This window comes from Cricetulus griseus, chromosome 6 (assembly GCF_003668045.3).
Source record: "Cricetulus griseus strain 17A/GY chromosome 6, alternate assembly CriGri-PICRH-1.0, whole genome shotgun sequence".
Taxonomy (NCBI): domain Eukaryota; kingdom Metazoa; phylum Chordata; class Mammalia; order Rodentia; family Cricetidae; genus Cricetulus; species Cricetulus griseus.
The window spans coordinates 36661094-36680901 of record NC_048599.1 but is presented as its reverse complement, the minus strand read 5'-3'; the positions used below and the strand labels follow the sequence as shown (position 1 = coordinate 36680901).

Genomic DNA, 19808 nt, shown 5'->3' with positions numbered 1-19808 from the left:
TTTTATCTGTAAAGTACCCACTTCAAGTATTTTGTTATAGCACCATAAAATAGAGTAAGAGTAATAATACCTCTAGGAAACAGAAAATAGTTGAGTGTTGCCGTCTCTCTAGGTGATAATACCAATGTCATAGAAGTAAGGAAAATAGTTGGAACCAGATATTGTTGGCCTTAAGTATCAGAGGCAAGAGTCAGAGAGCTAAGGGTTGGGTTGGACTTTGTGCATTGCACAGGGGCTGTTACCATGCAGTTGCAGACCAGAGCAGAACTGCATTAAGATTGAGCTGGCAGCTACTCTCAATGAAAGGAAAGTGTGTCAAAGGAAGCAACAGAAAGGATCAGTTGGGATACCTCCAAGACACATAGGGCAGAGGGTTAGAATTGGAGTATAGTAAAGGGACCAGAGGTGAGCAAACATATAGACATTGACTTGTATTTAGTGTCTGGACTGCTATAAAAGAAATACCATAAATGAAAAGGCTTATAAAACTGAAGTTTATTTCTCACAAGCTAGAAGACTAGTTCCCACATTTCAGCAGCTCTTGTGCTGTCTAGCTAGGGTCTGGTTTCTTACAGAGAGCATCCTCTCTCCATGTCCTTGATGGAACAACAGGGACTGGGTCTACCCTTGACCTCTTCCTTAAGGCAACTGCACTCATTCATCAGTGCTCCACCTTGGTGATATAATCATCTTCCAAAGATCATGACTTTGGGGAAAGGGCTCAACCTATAAAGGGGTGTCAAACGTTCAGTCCCAGGTATTAGATGTGAGAAGCATTCAAAGAGAGACATAGCATGCTGAGTTCAAAGGAGTAAGTACAACCAGGTATGGTGGTATGCGACTGAGGGAGAAAGATTGGGACAATATTTCCATGCTGTTATTACAGCCTGGGCTATATAGGAAAAGCATTTCCCAACACACACACACACACACACACACACACACACACACACACACACACACACACACACACACACACGGCATGGGAGGGAGACAGAGACAGAGAGGGAGTTGCTTAGCAAGCATGTTGTCAGAGTGCAGAGGAATCATACATCCTTGTCCACTTAGAAGGCATTATTATGGGAAATGAAGGGAAATGGATAGAAATAAGAGCACCACTGGGGTCCCAGGGGGCAGATGGTGGAAGGTCTGTCTTACAGAAGAGAAACACTGCTCCAATCACAGCAGAGGAAGCAAATGTCAGTGTGCCCACTCTCCTGACACTGGAGCTGAGTACACATACTTTCCCTGAGTGTGGAATACATGCTTTTTTTTGTAATTTATTTGTATTAGTTCAAGTTAGGAACGAGCTTGCTTCAATTGTCAATCCCTCCTCCCTCTCCCTCCTTTCCTCCCAACCCTCCCTACAACCTCCCACCTGCCTCCCACCCTGTACACCCTCCACTCCCCAGACCGGGGCTCCCCAAAGTCCACCACATCATCCTGGGGGTGGGCCTAGGCCCTCCCCCCTGTGTCCAGGCCCAGACATGGGATGGACTCTCCAAATCCCTTCTTACACCAGGGAAAATACTAATCCACTACCAGGGGCCCCCTAGAGTGTGGAGGTCTCCTAATTGACATCCATGTTCAGGGGTCTGGATCATTCCTGTGCTGACCTCCCAGACAGCAGTCTGGAGTCCATATGCCCCTCCTTGTTCAGGCCAGCTGTTTCTGTGGGTTTCACCAGCCTGGTACAGGCCCCTTTGATCTTCATTCCTCCCTCTCTGCAAATAGGTTCCAGAGTTCAGTTCAGTGCATATCTGTGGGTGTCTGCCTCTGCTTCCATCAGCCACAGGATGAGGGCTCTAGGATGGCATAAAAAGTAGTCATCAGTCTCATCATAGGGGAAGGGCATTTAGGTTATCCTCTCCAGCATTGCCTAAATCGTCAGTTCATGTCATCCTTGTAGATCTCTGGACATCTCCCTAGTGCCAGATCTTTCCTTGGACTTATAATGGCTCCCTCTGATATGGTATCTCTCATCCTGCTCTCCTCTATTCTCCCCCCAACTCAATATTTCTGCTACTCCATTTCCTCCTCTCCCCTCCTCTTCTCCTCCTCTCATTCTGGCAGCTCCCTCTCTCCTACCCTCATGCTCCCAATAAGCTTAGGAGATCTTGCCCCTTCCCATTCCTGGGGTCTATGAATTTTTCCCTTATAGTCCTTCTTGTTTCCTAGTTCTTTTGGTGAAGAGGATTGTAGGCTGGCAATCATTTGCTCTATGTCAAAATTTCATATATGAATGAGTACATACCATGTTTGTGACTGGGTTACCTCACTAGGATGGTTTCTTCTAGTTCCATCCATTTGACTGCGAATTTCAAGATTCCATTGCTTTTTTTTTTTTTTTTTTTTTGCTGAGTAGTACTCCATTGTATAAATATACCACATTTTCTCTATCCATTCTTCAGTTGAGGGGTGTCTAGGTTGCTTCCAGGTTCTGGCTATTACAAACAATGATGCTATGAACATGGTTGAACATATGTCTTTGTTGTATGAACATGCATTATTTGGGTTTATGCCCAAAAGAGGAATTCCTGGATCTTGAGGTAGACTGACTCCCATTTTTCTGAGCAATAGCCATACTGATTTCCAAAGTGTTCTTACAAGAATGCACTCCCACCAGCAATGGAGGAATGTTCCTTTTTCCCCACATCCTCTCCAACATAGATTATCTTTGGTGTTTTTGATTTTAGCCATTCTGGCCAGTGTAAGATGGTATCTCAGAGTTGTTTTGAGTTGCATTTCTCTGATGGCCAAGGATTTTGAGCACTTTCTTAAGTGTCTTTCAGATATTTCAGATTCCTCTGTTAAGAATTCTCTATTTAGTTCTGCACCCCACTTTTTAATTTCATTGTTTAGTGTTTTGGTGGGTAGCTTCTTGAGTTCATTGTATATTTTGGAAATCAGCCCTCTGTCAGATGTAGGGTTGGTGAAGATCTTTTCCCATTCTGTGGGCTGTCTATTTGTCTTACTGACTGTGTCCTTTGCCTTACAGAAGCTTCTCAGTTTCAGGAGACCCCGTTTATTAATTGCAGATCTCAATGTCTGTGCTACTGGTGTAATGTTCAGGAAGCGATCGCCTGTGCCAATTCGTTCAAGGGTATCTCCCACTTTCTCTTCTAGAAGATTCAGTGTGGCTGGAATTATGTTGAGATCTTTGATCCATTTGCACTTAGGTTTTGTGCATGGTGACAGATATGGATATATCTGCAATCCAAATCCAGTTGTGCCAGCAATATTTGTTGAAGATGCTATCTTTTTTCCATTGTATAGACTTAGCATCTTTGTCAAAAAATAAGGTGTTCGTAGGTGTGTGGGTTAATATCAGGGTTTTCAATTTGATTCCATTGGTCTATCTGTCTATTTTTGTGCCAATAGCAAGCTGTTTTCAGACCTATGACTCTATATTAGAGCTCTAAGTCAGGGATGGTGATGCCTCCAGAAGACCCTTTATTGTACAGAGTTGTTTTGGCTATCCTGGGTTTTTTGTTTTTCCATATAAAGTTGAGTATTGTTCTTTCAAGGTCTGTAAAGAACTGTATTGGCACTTTGATGGGGATTGCGTTGAATCTATAGATTGCTTTGGGCAAGATTGCCATTTTTACTATGTTGATTCTACCGATCCAAGAGCATGGTAGATCTTTCCATTTTCTGGTATCTTCTTTAACTTCTTTCTTTAAAGACTCAAAGTTCTTACTGTACAGGTCTTTCACTTTTTTGGTTAGAGTTACTGCAAGATATTTTATGTTGCTTGTGGATATTGTGAAGGATGATGTTTCTCTAATTTCTTTCTCATTGCATTTATCATCTGTATATAGTAGGACTACTGATTTTTTTTAGTTAATTTTGTATCCTGCTACTTTCCTGAAGGTGTTTATCAGATGTAGGAGTTCCCTGGTAGAGTTTTTCGGGTCACTTATGTAGAGGATCATATCATCTGCAAATAGTGAAAGTTTGACTTCTTCCTTTCCAATTTGTATCCCTTTGATCTCCTTTTCTTGTCTTATTGCTCTAGCTAGAATTTCAAGCACAATACTGAAGAGATATGGAGAGAGTGGACAGCCATCTCTTGTTCCTGATTTTAGAGGAATCGCCTTAAGTTTCTCTCCATTTAGTTTGATGTTGCCTATTGCTTTGGTGTATATTGCTTTTATCATGTTTAGATATGTTCCTGTTATTCCTGTTCTCTCTATGATTTTTATCATGCAGGGATGTTGGATTTTGTCAAAGGTTTTTTCAGCATCTAGTGAGATGATCATGTGGTTTTACTTTTTCTGCTTGTTTATATGGTGGATTACATTGATGGATTTTTGTATATTGAACCATCCTTGCTTCCCTGGGATGAAGCCTACTTGGTCATAGTGGATGATTTTTCTGATGTGTTCTTGGATTCGATTTGGCAATATTTTGTTGAGTGTTTTTGCATCGATGTTCATGAGGGATATTGGTCTGTAGTTCTCCTTTTTAGTTGTATCTTTGTATTGCTTGAGTATCAAATAATTGTAGCCTCATAAAAAGAGTTTGGCAATGTCCCTTCTGCTTCTATTGTGTGGAACAATTTGAGGAGTACTGGCATTAGCTCTTGTTTGAATTTCTGGTAGAATTCTGCAGTGAAGCAATCTGGCCCTGGGCATTTTTTCGTTGGGAAGCTTTTGATAACTGCTTCTATTTCATTAGTGGTTATAGATCAATTTAAACTGCTTATCTGTTCTTGGATTAATTTTGGTAAGTGAAATCTATCCAGAAAACTGTCCATTTCCTTTAGATTTTCAAATTTTGTGGAGTAAAGGTTTTCAAAGTATGACAGGATGATTCTCTGGATTTCCTCAGTGTCTGTTGTTACATCCCCCTTTTTGTTTCTGATTTTGTTAATTAGCATGCTGTATCTCTGCCTTTTGGTTAGTTTGGATAGAGGTTTGCCTATCTTGTTGGTTTTCTCAAAGAACCAACTCTTTGTGTCATTGATTCTTTGTAATGTTTACCTAGTTTCTACTTTATTGATTTCAACCCTCAGTTTGATTATTTCCTGGCATCTACTCCTCTGTGGTGAGTTTGCTTCTTTTTTTGCTCTAAACATTTCAGTTGTTCTGTCAATTCTCTGGTGTGACTATTCTCCAGTTTCTTCATGAGGGCACTTAGTGCTATGAACTTTTCTCTTAGCACAGCTATCAGAGTGTCCCATAAGTTTGGGTATGTTGTGTCTACATTCTCATTAAATTCTAAGAAGTCATTAACTTCTTTTTTTATTTCTTCCTTGACCCAGGAATGGTGCAATTGGGTGTTATTCAATTTCTACCAGTTTGTAGGTTTTCTGCAATTTGTATTGCTGTTGAATTCTAACTTTAAAACCTGGTGATCTGATAAGATAAAGAGGATTATTTCAATTCTTTTGTATCTGTGGGGGTTTGCTTTGTTGCCAACTATGTGGTCAATTTTAGAGAAGGTTCCATGTGGTGCTGAGAAGAAGGTATATTCTTTTGTGTTTGGATGGACTGTTCTATTGGTATCTGTTGAACCCAGTTGGGTCATAACTTCTGATAGATCCTTTGTTTCTTTGTTAAGTTTCTGCCTGGTGGTCCTGTCTAGTAGTGAAAGATGGGTGTTGAAGTCTCCTACTATAAGCGTGTGTGGTTTTATGTGTGGTTTGAGCTTTAGTAATGTTTCTTTTACAAATGTGGGTGCCTTTGTATTTGGGGCATAGATGTTCAGGATTGAGACTTAATCTTGATGGACTTTTCCTGTGATGAGTATGAAATGCCCTTTTTCATCTCTTTTGATTGATTTCAGTTTGAAGTCTAATTTGTTAGATATTAGGATTGCTATACCAGCTTGTTTCTTGGGCCCTTTTGATTGGAAAATATTTTCCCATCCCTTAACGCCGAGGTAATGCCTGTCTTTGAAGTTGAGGTGTGTTTCTTGTATACAGAAACAGCAGAAGGATGGATTCTATCTGCTTATCCATTCGGTTAGCCTGTATCTTTTTATAGGCAGGTTAAGACCATTGACATTGAGGGATATTAATGTCCATTGATTGTTGGTTCTTGTTTGTTTTGGATTTATTGTTGGTGGTGTCATTGTTTGTGGATTTCTCCCTCCTGTTTCTTTTCATGTTTGGTAAAATTGGATTATCTATTGTCTATGTTTTGTGAGTGTAGTTATCTTCATTGGGTTGCAGTTTTCCTTCCAGAACTTTCTGTAGGGCTGGATTGGTGGATAAATATTGTTTGAATCTGGTTTTGTCATGGAATATCTTGTTTTCTCCATCTATAGTGATTGAAAGTTTTGCTGGATACAGTAGTCTGGGTTGGCATCCACGCTCCCTTAGTGTTTGTAGGATATCTATCCAGGACCTTCTGGCTTTCAAAGTTTCCATTGAGAAGTTGGGAGTGATTCTGATAGTTCTGCCTTTATATGTTACTTGGCCTTTTTCCTTTGCTGCTCTTAATATTTTCTCTTTATTCTGTAGGTTTGGTGTTTTGATTATTATGTGTCGAGGGGACTTCTTTTTGTGGTCCAGTCTATTTGGTGTTCTATAAGCTTCTTGTACTTTCATAGGCATATCCTTCTGTAGGTTGGGGAAGTTTTCTTCTATGATTTTGTTGAATATGTTTTCTGTACCTTTGAGCTGTATTTCTTCACCTTCTTCTATACCTATCATTCTTAGGTTTGGCCTTTTCAAGGTGTCCCATATTTCCTGGATATTTTGTGTTAGGGATTTGTTGGACTTGAGATTTTCTTTGGTTGATAACTGTATATCATCTAGAGAGTCTTCAACAACTGAGATTCTCTCTTCCATTTCTTGAATTCTATTGGTTATACTCAACATCTTTAGTTCCTGATTGTTTATCCAGCCTTTCTATTTCCAGTATTGCCTCATTCTGTGTTTTCTTTATTGTTTCTATTTCAGCTTTCGTACCTTGTACTGTTTTGAGTGCTTCCTTCACTTGTTTGGTTGTTTTTTCTTGGCTTTCTTTAGACTCTTTGAGAGATTTGTTTATTTCTTGGATTTTTTGGTTTGTCTTTTCCTCCACTTCATGTAATTTTTTGCTTGTTTTTTCTTCTATTTCTTTAAGGGATTTTCTTGTTTCCTCTTTAAAGGTCTCTAGCATCTTCCTAAGATAATTTTGAGTTCCATCTCTTCTTCATCCTCTGTGTTGGGCTTTTCAGATCTTGCTAGTGTGGAGTCCCTTGATTTTGGTGGTGTCATATTGGTCTTTTTGTTGAGTGTGTTCTTATTCAGTCTTCTTCCCATGTCTTCTTCCAGTGGGTGTAGGTGGGGTCTCTCTATCTCCTCTTGTCACGCAGTAAAAGTGCATGTGGGTCAAGGCTTCAATGTCTGCAGCTCTGGATGGTCTTGCCTCTCCTGGTAGTCTCCTCAGTAGATAAAGGTTGGGCCGGCAGAAAGGGGAAGGAAGCGTGAGTGGTTTCCAGCGAGCTCCTCCCTGTCTGGGTGGGTCCACTCTAAGCTGGGGCAGGCCCAGAGAGATCCAGGGAGGATGGAAAGTTGGGTAGGAATAGGACAGGAACAGAGGGTACATTCACCTTGGTAGTGGTCAGGCCAGAGGAGGAGGGAATTCATGCTTTTTAAAGTTCATATGTAACAGTTTTGAAGAGTTGAGATGACCAGTGTGACTATACATACTTTGTATAAGTAAAACAAATTATGGTTCATACATGATGTTATAAAGGAGAATGTAACCCTCTGTGTTAGGTTCTACTGTATGGGTCCACTTTGTTCAAACCCAGCATGATGATACAGGAGAAATGTCTACTTTAGTTCTTGACTTTCTACTTTCCTTTTGCTTCTCTTTTGTTATTTGATTAATCAAATCAGGACATACTGGTGCTTCTTGCATTGATCTGAGTCTTTATCTTTCCTTTTTCAACAGATGATAACAATGAAGGAACATCTGATGCTGACATGAAAGAAGATGCAGGTAATAAGACTGTAAATTTGGGAACAAATTTTTAGTCAAATCCTATAATTTTTAAAGAAAGACTGAATAAGATTAATAAAATAGAAATGTGTGTTCAACATCATGAAATAGGGAAGCAGTTATAGTAACTCTTTAGGCAAATAGAGTTACTATGTTTAACCGTTAATTGAACTTCGAGTTTCTTCATAAAGGGAAAAAATGAGAGAAAGAAAGAAAGAAAGAAAGAAAGAAAGAAAGAAAGAAAGAAAGAAAGGAAGGAAGATTATGTTCCAGCATTACCAGCAGAATTATAAAGAAACCATCACCATATCTTGGTGCTCAAGACAACAGTTTGTTTTGCTGATAAACTAGGTCTGAGAATTCCAGAGTAGAGGAATCTGATTTTTATAAGATCTGTGCCTCACTAAGGTCCTGGAGTATTCCAAAAGTTCTTTTAATTACCTGCCTGGATGATGACTGGCTCAACTATGAGCTGAAGCCTTACTGGAGGCAATTCCTGAATTTAACATCTGAAGTGACTTAAAAGATCTAGAAGTCCCCCCAGCATAGTGACCAGCTGATTTTGTCTTGAAAGAGTCAATGAGCCAGGGAGATGCTTCACCTTCTGAAAGTCAAGGTGGAGAGATCCCATAGCATCACTTCATCCATTCTAGAGGCTTCTTCACAACCTGTAATGCCTCAACTGTTCCTGTGGCCATATTTTATGAATGTCATATAGCACATATCATTCTCATTATTAAGATATATGACAACCATTCAAGAGAGACTAGAATCACAAGGAAACCTGATAGTTAAAAGTGTGAGCTCTGACTTAAGGGAGCCACCCACTATGTCCATAAATAGTAATTCATGGATCAATAGACTCAAACACAGTTCTAGCTACACATTTTTTTTTTTTACTTTAAGTATCTTTTTACAATATTCATTGTTCACTTCTGGGGAAACAATCCTCACCATATTGTTTAATTTAGAAGATTCCATGAGATAATGTACCTTAAATGCTGCCCACAGTGCTTAACTCTTCATAAAGCTTCTCAATGCTGTCACTGTCTGTTGTCCTTCTCCCATCCATGCAGCTGATATCATTAAGAGGCCCATATTCTCCATTTCAGCAATCACAAAGCTTTTGCCATGAAATGGGCCCAGCTTTCAAATTTTAAAACACATATCTCAAAGATTTTAGTTTTGTGTATCCTACAATTTTGACATCAAGGTTTCCTATAAGTTACTGACAATCTTGGTTTCAGCATCTCCATTTAACAGAGCTTTAAATTGGGTTATGAAGGGTCTCATTAACTGAGAGTTCATTGAAATGGACATTCTCTGCATTAGTTTAATCCTTTCCCTCTTAGGAAATCCATTCACTACATAGAGAAATAGCATCTGCTCCCTTTCTTCTTAAAAGTCCACTTGAACAATAACCATAGGCTTTCTCTACTTTTCTCCAGCCTAGACATATCTGATTTATAAGGTTCCCTTACTTACAAAGGCAATGGACTCAACTAAAGTAAGAAGTAGATGAAGGATGTGAAAGTCAGAAGATGGAAAGGAGGGAGCAGAGGAGGGACTCTTGCAGCAGCAACATAGCCCTGCCTATGTTCCCTCAGCATACATTCTTAACTTTGAATGGAAACTTTCTAATCATAGCTTTTATGGCACTCATCTGAGTGGCTTTGTCTATTCATGTAGGAAAATTCAATGTACTAGTGAGTGTGTTTCTCTGGAGTAGCTCTCCCACCAATGATGGATAAGGGTTAGACTCCCAGGATTCCTGTGAAGGTGGTATAGCTTAGTGAGAGTCATTGTACAAGGACATTTGTTCAAACCTCAGCAACACACACACACACACACACACACACACACACACACACACACAGAGAGAGAGAGAGAGAGAGAGAGAGAGAGAGAGAGAGAGATATCTTGTTTATACTTTAACAAATAAAGTTGGCCTGAAGATCAGAGAGGGCAAAGCTAGTCACTAACTAACCATGAGGTCTGGATGCCTGTAATGACAGACAGGAAGTGATATGGCTGGGCAGAGAGAAGAATATAGACAGAAGGAGACAGGCACTCAGTCTCTTTTCAGTGTGGGAATTTCATAGAGGTAAGAGCTCTAGTAGCTGACTGCTCTGCTTCTCTGATCTTTCAGCTTTCACCCCTTAATATCTTACTCTGGGCTTTTATTATTATTATTATTATTATTATTATTATTATTATTATTATTATTTTGGTTTTTCCAGTGTTTCTCTGTGTAGCTTTGGAGCCTATCCTGGCACTCGCTCTGGAGACCAGGCTGGCCTCGAACTCACAGAGATCCACCTGCCTCTGCCTCCCGAGTGCTGGGATTAAAGGCGTGCACCACCAACACCTGGCTGGGCTTTTATTATTAATACCTATAAGAACTCATGTTAAACACACACACACACACACACACACACACACACACACACACACACATCTGAGACAAGTTCTAGGCTATGTTGTATTATAATCAATAGAAATATATGAGCTTCATATGTAATTTTATATTTTCTAGCACTTTTGTTAAAAAATACATAAATGAAATTAATTTGAGTAAAATTTTATATAACAGTTATCCAAAAATGTTATCACTCCAACCTGTAATCAATATAGATATTCTATTAGATATCATGTCTAAGTTTTAATTTCTTTGACATCCATGCATATCTCAGTTCAGATTAAGCAAGTACATTTCAAGTTCTCACTGGAAATGTTTATATAGCTGGAATATTAAACATCATGAATCTATATCTTTACCAAGAAGTCTCCAAGATTCAAGCTTATGATGTCCATGGTGGGACTTGTTCATGAATATATGCAGAGTTCTCTGTCTTCCTTCTCCTGTCTTATTTCACTAGTCCTTTTCTGATATATCCTGAGATTAATTCTCAAATTAGCTACTTATACACGAAATATTGTCCCAGTATCTATACCTGGGACAATGTAACCTAAGACCAGGACTCTGCTTGAATTTGTGAAACAGAAAGCTCAAGATTAAATTTCTATAAAAACTTCAATTCTTATGTCCATGTAGAATGTCATATTTATAAAAAATCTGTCCTAAATTAACTTGCATGAGTCCAGTGTTATTCTCATGCATTCCTTGCATGAAGTGTCCTTGGAGGATTCTTCAGCCATAGGGGTTCTGCCCTTTCAGCCAACTTTATGTTCCCATGGATCATTTGCCTCAGTGCCACAGGTACACATTTCTGGGCAAAGGGACTTGCCATCATAAATAGTTAGCTAACTATCCAAACCATTGATTCATTTTAAAGAAATTGTTGAAAGGAAAGAGGGTTCCACAAGCTTTAGTCAGCATTTGAGTTTCAGAGTATTATCATTATTTTTTATTCTTATCCTGTCAGATTTCCAGGGAGCTCTCTGTCTTTAACATCTGGACAAGTCACACTGATCTGTGATACCAAGACAGAATAGGTGTGGGGAGCTTGTTTGCATCTCCTAATGTTTGAGTGTTGAAACCATGGGAGACCTGTGTGCTGGCTGGTCCATAGCATTCCAGCTGGTTCTGTCAGACGTCGGTGTGCAGGTTGGTTTTATTCTAGTCTCACAGTGAAGTACGATGGTCTGCAAGACGAGTCCAGCTCTCTCCTAAGACCTTCTTTCTGCTATACATCACCTCTTTTCACAGAAGTAGGAAAGCTACAGAGATGGTTAAGAATACAATTGACCTAGTGAAGGGCTACTTGAGTGACTCAGCTTGATAACAGATGCTATTGAGTGGCAGTGAATACAACTGCAATATCTAAAAGCAATGCCATGCTTGTCAATTGGCTCTATAGGTGGTGTGAGTTCCAATGGGAAGCTTCTGATAATTTCACAAGCATGCCAATATCAGCCACAGACTTTTTAAATGTGAGAACTGGGGGCAGATAGCACAATTTATTGGTGTGAGCTGGCTCAGGACAGGCTTAGCATACCGCTGAGTGCACCAAACTTCAACTGGGCATTCTCTTGTCCAGATCACTGGTTGTTAGTGGGTTTATTTCATACAGCAGCTGACAAAGATAGACTTCTATTATGGAGGCTTCAGTTATTTCTTACTCAAATAGTAGAGCTAGAATTTGAATCCAAGTTTGTCTTGCTCCAGAATTGATGTGATTTAACTTTGTGCTCTGGTCTCCAGACCCTTAGAACAAATAGAGGCAGAAGCATCTCAAATGGAGTTGATAGTTCTTCAAGGTGACATTCTCCCTCTGAAAGAAACACGCTGGCTTAAACACTTAGAACATCTTTTTAGTTCTTTAATCATCCTGAATTGATGTTTGGCAAATGTTTCCCCATACCCTTCCATCTCCATGGTGTCACACTCTTGATTGGTTAAGCATGGCTCAACCAATGTCAACCATTAAATGCTGCTCACCTAGGGGAGGGGATGTATGGGGGCCATGCTTATGGCTAAACTCCAGAGTCCAGCCTTTGCCAGAAACAGGAGACCTAAAATAGTACACATGAAGAAGGCCCATGACACTGTGTTCAAAAAGAGACAAAAATCAGCTTCTCCTTCAGCTCCCTTCAGACCAAGAGGGGAGTGATTCCGTTGCTGAGCCTCAGGTATGAACTTTGCACAGAGGTCATGTTTATCAGTGACTTTCATTTCATCATCCTGTGGGCATCAGGAAATGGTCAAATACTCATGAATTTCATACATGCCCTTCTATGCAGCAAGCTTTCATGTCCAATAAATGCCCAGAGAGTAGTTTAAAATAGAAAATGTTAGTATTTTGGGGTATTATAATATCTTTAAATGTAGACAAACAGATTTCTTTGAAAACTTCACCTAGACCCTAAGAATTTCTGTTAAGGTGGGAAACAACAAACTTGGAATTCAATTAACAAAACTTTCAGGTGTAAGAAACCCTGGTTTGAAGTTGCATTTTCATCTGTAGAAACTTTGCCTAGCCCACAGGGCAGCTAGGGTACTCTTCAGGGAACAATGGAACTAGATCTTCTAATGGTGAGATCACAATGTTGCCTTGCCTGCTTTGTGACTCTAGGTGGACCCGATATTTATAAGCAATGAGCTGTCCAAAAGACCTTATTTCTAAAAAGAACCATTCTAAAAGGTCAGCATGCATCTCACACCTGTGACAGAAGTCGGCAAGTTGCTAATGCAGTCATCGGCAATATTTTTCACCCTGGCCTTGGTAATAACCTTAGCCATGACTGACTTGTGACCACATAAAACCTAGCCTTATGACCCACACCTTTGTAGTCTATGATGCCAAAATTTTTAATAGCACATCTATCAAATGTGGGATTAGTTTATTGGTATTCTGTTTCTTTTTTAATAGATGAAAGAGAGAAGGGGAGAAATGAGTTAACCACAGTTCCATAATGTAATTTTAGAATTCTGGCACAAGGCAACAGCTGCTAAAAGAATGGGGATTAAGCATAGACCTATTATATCTTGGACTTAAAGAAAGGACCAGTGAAGCAAAAATAAAATAGACTCTAAAATGAAATTCTCACTGTACTTCTTAGCACCAAGGATACAGGAGGGATTTGAAAAAAAAAAAAAGTGCCTTTTTCTCATGAAACTTTTAATTGGCTGTATATGTATGTAAATGAACAATAAAGACATAAACAAGAGAGGGAGATAATTCCAGATACAAGTGATGCATTTTTGAAAAGCTTCCCTTATAGGCTCTTTACACTGTGTGGGCAGGAAAAGCCTCCCTTGCCTCCAGCTACCATGGGTGGGGTGGGTGGGGTGGTGAATTTAGTCTGTAAAAATAAAAAGAGTAAAAAGAAAACCCCAAACTAGGCAGAAATATGCTAGAGGTACTGTAGTGTAGGACATTAGCAAAGCCCTGGGGCAGGAATCAGCCTACCTGTGGTTCAAAAAATTAAAATAAAAAGGGGGCTGGAGAGAGATGGCTCAGCAGTTATGAACACTGGATATTCTTCCAGAGGACCCAGGTTCAATTCCCAGCACCCACATGGCAGCTCATGACTACCTGTAACTCCAGTTCCAGGCGATCCTCTTCCGGTTTCTGTGTACACTGCAGACATGCGGTGCATAGACACACATGCATAGGAAACATCCACACATAAAAACTACAAATAAACGGGAAATTGAAGAAAACCATGTAAGGCAAATGGGAAGTGAAATGATAGGTGTCAACAGGGCCAAACGGCACATTGTGCTTTGCAGTGGAAGTGGTTGAGGATGAGGAGTAGTGCTTTTTAAACGGGGAGCACACACATCTGACTTATGTTTTAAAAGCTCACGGTATGGTGTAACGTGAATAAATAAAAGACCCAGAGACTGATATTGGGATTCAAACTTCAAATTGAAGAACAGAAAAGCAAAGTAGTGGGCCACTAGCTCTTACCACTAGTTCAGTTTAATTGGGCTGATCCTGCTGCCTTTCCAGTGTGGCTGGAGTATCAATGCCTCCTACTGAATACTGAAGACCCTGTTGCTATCTTTTATAACCCTCTAGTACTGGGATTAAAGGCATGTGATCTGTTAGTCTTTTAGACTGATTCAATCTTGTGTATCCCTGGGTGGCCTTGAACTCAGAGAGATCCGTCTACCTCTTAATCCTGGGTTCTAGGAGTAAAGGTGTGTACCACCACCTCCTAGCTTCTGGCTGCTAGGATTAAAGGTGTGTGCCTGGCTTTTATGGCTTGTGGCTGACTTTGTTTCTGAATCCTCAGGCAAGCTTTAATAAATCATAAAAATAATGTATCACCACAATGTGGAGGAGCCAAAACAAGGTTCTTAGAAGTGGAAATGAAAGGCTACAGGCAGGAACTGAGAAACAGCAAGAGGAGCTGCTGACTCAGGTGCCAGGACAGTTCATAATAGATGAGCCTAGGATATGTTAGAGCAAAGAAGGCATCATTAGTTGGCTTGTGGGGGTAGAGGGGCGGTGAGAATAAGTTTGAATGGTGATATCTAGGTTTTAGTTTGAATTGTTTGGTAAACAGTATGCAATGCCATTCCTACAGACATGGGTTACTGTAGAGAGAAGTTTGTACACATGATGGGTAGTTCTGACTGGTTTTAGATTTGAGTTTCCTGGTATGGGTTGAGTGAAGGGAAACCATTTGGACTGAGAGGGTAGGACATATAAGTGCTAGCCTTGCATAGGGTAATAATGAGGGTGGCTTTGGGACCTGTACCCTGTGAATAAGGCTGAAAGTGACTCTCACCTTAATTTAGGGGCCAGTCAGCCCACAAAGAGTACCAAGATTCCATAAAGTAGATTTCTTGGGTTCCGCATTGAAGGAAGATAGAGTATTGAGGAGTTTAGTGGTGCAAGCCAGAGCATCTAGTCTTAGGGCACAGGAAGAGGTGTTACCAGGCGGACAATGGAATGGAAAAGCAATCAGAAGACATCCAACCCTAACCAAAGACATGAGACAACAAAGGCAGAAGATACCAACACTGATCTCAGCAGAAAGATTAGGTAGAAACTGCAACTCAAAGCCAGTAAACATTCTCATCAGATGGGCTGGATTGAGAGCTGTCTCTCCAGACTCTTCAGTCTTTCCTAGTTCCTAGATTTAAGAAAACATTGAGAAAATTGTTAAACACAATAGATAAGTCAGGGACTCATGACCTTGTTACTTAGATTCTAGATTACAAAGGGAGCCTGTTCAATGGAAGCAGACTCTTTCCTAGTGCTCCCGTACCTCAAGGGTGAGGTGACATATTTCATTTCGCCTACCTATGAGGACTAAAATGAAAGGCATAATGGCACCTACTTAGCCATGAAATGTAAAACACAATCTCTTGGACTTCTCTTATGGAGAATTATTCAATTTTTAAAATAACACTTGTACATGATTTGGCATTTGTATGAATCATTGATTATGTCTACAGAAAAAATATTGGAGCTTAAGTTTACATCTATGTAGTAAGATGGAGAATGCAAGCTCCTTGACAAAATTTAGTTCAGCCACAATGATAATCTGTAGCTAAGGTTCAGTAAGTATGGGGGGGAGGTGGGGGTAGGCTGAGGTTACTATGGAGAAAATATCTTTAAACTTTAACACATTCTGAACCTTACTGGTAAATATTTAAATAAGAATTATTAAATCTTTATATTTCCAGAAGGCCTAGAGCCTAAAGGCCTTTCTCCACCCCACAAGAAGAGCAAAGCGAAGAAACCAGAAAGTTCAAAAGACTCCAGTGAAGGTAAGTACTGCTTCCTTTCAAATACTATGCCATGGAGACAAGCTTGCACTCCCTTTGTAAAGTATGTGTATACTTTCACATTTAGATATTTGTAAAGGTTAAAAAATGCCACAGAACAATTCTATTATTTTTCCTTATACATTCAGTATCTTTTGTGAATATGAGAAATCAGATTTGTCACTGTGAAAGAAAAAGAAGACATGTAAGTTTTGAAACTTCATATTCTCTACATGGCATAGATTGCATTTCTGTGAGGTGAAATTGTGTGAGTTGTATTAAAACCAAAATGTCCTGTATCCATGCGGAACTGAGGGTCAAGGCCTATTCATGATGAGTAGTTCTGTGGCTATTTTCTTATTGTGATACTTTGTTTTCACATAAACATGTTTTCAGGGTTTCCAGAATCAAACCTCAGCGATGCTGCAAACATCTCTCTTCTATTTTCTAGAGGCCAGTGTATCTGTGCATTTTCCAATGAATGGGAAAGTTCTATTGGGCTTAGGCTTCTGAAGAAATGATGTTATCTTGTGCAGCCTACAATCCTGTAAATTTTCTTTGAAAGGTAGATGTGCTGTGTTTTCAGTGCGTAGCTTCTGAATGGTAGAATATGTACATCTTCTACATGTTTGTCTGGAGTTCCACTTTGCGCTTAGTGAAATGAAGAGTCTGGTAACATTATTGTTGTTAGGTCCTAATGAAAAATCATCTTCTCCTCTTTGGAAGAGAAGGCTGTGAAGGATGCAAAGAAGAGGAGCTGGAGATAGTGCATGCATAGGTGAAAGGAGAAGATGGAAAAAGGCGGATCAGCTAGGAAGAGTTTCCATGTCCAGTATAGCCTGAGAAAATCTGGGAAGGCTCTGAGCTAGGGCTGACATCAGAGGAGCCTGGCCATGAGTGGAAAGTGCCTGCCTGGGATCTAGTGTCCCCTTATCCAGTCACTGCAAATAAATCCAGTATCAGCTAAGTGTTGCAGCGGATCCCTAAGTGCAGCTTCTGGATGCCATCAGCTATCTTCTAAACAGGCAGTAGATTCTTGATAGAATAGAAAACTTAAGGTGCATACCCCATGACTATCCAGCATCCTAGTAAGTGTTGGGTACCAGCTGATAGATAATGGCACTGCTCTCACCCTCTACAGCTGATAAGGCTGCTGTAAGAAAAGTGGGATCAGGTGGGTCTAACCTATAGAGGGTGAGAGCAGTGCCACTAAGAAAAGTGGGATCGCTGGGTGCTGGTGGCACACGCCTTTAATCCCAGCACTTGGGAGGAGAGGCTGACTGATCTCTGAGTTTGAGGCCACCCTGGTCTACAGAGCGGGTGCCAGGATAGGCTGCAAAGCTATACAGAGAAACCAAAAAAAAAAAAAAAAAAAAAAAAAGGAAAGGAAAAGAAAAGAAAGGAAAGGGAAGGGAAGGGAAGGGAGGAAAAGTAAAGTGGGATCATGGTATTGGCTTCATCCCTAATGTAGGTAAAGCTGCCCCAGATTGGTCTTCTCAGCTGGGCTTCACTTCTGAAATAATAATCTCAATACCAGCAGAAAAGAATAAGTCAGAACTTCTCTGTAGGCAAGTGTGGTCAAGATCAAGGTCACCCAGGGCTCTTCCTTTCCAGGCTCACTGAAGGAGACAGAGAGATGGAAATGGGCACAGCATAAGGTGGTCCCTCCCTTCCATGCAAGGACTCAAAGATGAGCATTTAAAATGGTAACCAGCAGAATAAGGAGTGGTTAGCAGAGATCTGGCATTCTGTTAGTGATGACTGTCACCCTTATGACTATCTCAGTCATGACCGAGCGAGGCTAAGCACTGTCCTCTTTCATTGAAATGTGTTTAGGCAGTTAGGACAATTTTCAAAACACTTGGAACTATGGTGAATGTCGGTGGCTCTGTCTGGCATCAGATGACAAGCCTTGCAAGTATCTGATTAAGAGACCAGCAAGTACACCCTTCTCAGTGTAACTGCCCCATCTTTTCCTAGGAGATCTCTGAAGCTCAAATTTGTGAAGAGTTAGGGGCAAAACCAGAGTTGTTTTTCCCCTTACAAGATGGTTGCCCACCAATGCTTTGTTTCCATTGAAGGTGGTTTTCCAGAGCTGGAGTCTGTTGTCAATAATGAAGACATGCTGTGACTTAACTTCCAAGCTACTCCTTGTGACTCCTTAAAGCTCCCTTTACTTCCTCCTTAAGTTCCTTTGTTCAGGAAACATCATCCCTCTAATCCTGATATGACTCAGTGGTACAGTTTTTCCCCCTCCAAACATTTGGTCTGAGAACTGGCTCTGAGTCACAACGTCTGGGAGGATAATATAATAACTATGCTTGTTACCAGGGACATTGTAACTGTGATATCATGCTGAAATGTAAATACTAGTCACTCCACAAACATAGGGATTATGCTTTAGCCCCATGACAGCCTCATAAGCAAATAAAAATTAGTAAATCCCAAGATGGGCTGTGGTGGTGCACACCTTTAATCCCAGCACTCAGGAGGCAGAGGCTGGCAGATCTCTGCGAATTCGAGACCAGCCTGGTTTACAAGAGCTAGTTCCAGGCCAGCCTCCAAAGCCACAGAGAAACCCTGTCTCAAAAAACAAAGTAAAACAATACAAATTAGTAAATCCCAGAGAGGACATAATAAAAAGAAGTGAATCTGACAGGCAGGGCTTGATAGGTCATGATATGGCTATTATTTATCTATGCATCTATTTTTTTCTTTTTTATTTGAATTAGAAACAAGATTATTTTACATGACAATCCCAGTTCCCTCTCCCTCCCCTCCTCCCCCTACCTCACTCCCACCTAAAACCCCACCTATCACATATCCTTTCTGCTCCCCAGGGAGGTGATTCCCTCCATAGGGGGTCATTTGAGTCTATAATATTCTTTGGGATAGGGCCTAGGCCCATCCCTGTGTGTCTTGGCTCAGGGAGTAATCCTCTATGTGAATTGGGCTCCCAAAGTCCACAGCTATGCTAGGGATAAGTACTGAACTACTACAGGAGGTCCCGTAGATTTCCAAGGTCTCCTCACTGAAACCCACATTCTTGGGGTCTGGTTCAGTCCCATGCTGGTATCCCAGCTATCAGTCTGGGAACCAAGAGCTCCCCGACGTTCAGGTCAGCTGTTTCTGTGGGTTTCACCAGCCTGGTCTGGACCCCTTTGCCCATCCCTCGTTATTCTCTGCAACTGGATTCCAGTTCAGTTCATTGATTAGTTGTGGGTGTCTGCTTGTACTTCCACCAGCTGCTGGATGAAGGCTATCTGGTGGCATATAAGTCAGTCATCAATCTCATTATCAGGGGAGGGCATTTAAGGTAGCCTCTCCTCTGTTGCTTAAATTGTTAATTGGTGTCATCTTTGTAGAGCTCCAGATCTTTCCCAAGTGCCTGATTTCTCTGTAAACTTAAAATGTCTCCCTCTATTATGTTATCTCCTTTCTTGTTTTCTTCTATTCCCCCGACTCAACCTTTCTGCTCCCTCATGTCCTCCTCTCCCCTCCTCTTCTCCCCTTCTCATTCTCCTAGCTCCCTCTCTCCTCCTCCCTTGCTCCCAATTTGCTCAGCAGATCTTGACCCTTTCCCCTTCTCCAGGGGACCATGTATGTCTCTCTTAGGGTCCTCCTTGTTTACTAGCCTCTCTGGCAGTGTGGATTGTAGGCTGGTATTCCTTTACTCTATG

At 40.7% G+C, this 19808-nt stretch overlaps 1 protein-coding gene across 1 annotated transcript in view; it reads left to right on the top strand.

Moving 5' to 3' along the window:
• Positions 1–19808, top strand: part of Macrod2 (mono-ADP ribosylhydrolase 2) — a 1968760-nt gene that overhangs the window by 1785000 nt on the left and 163952 nt on the right. The window contains exons 10-11 of the mRNA XM_035446323.1: positions 7893–7940; positions 16048–16131. Coding sequence (XP_035302214.1) covers positions 7893–7940; positions 16048–16131 — 132 coding nt within the window. The remainder of the gene's footprint in view (positions 1–7892; positions 7941–16047; positions 16132–19808) is intronic.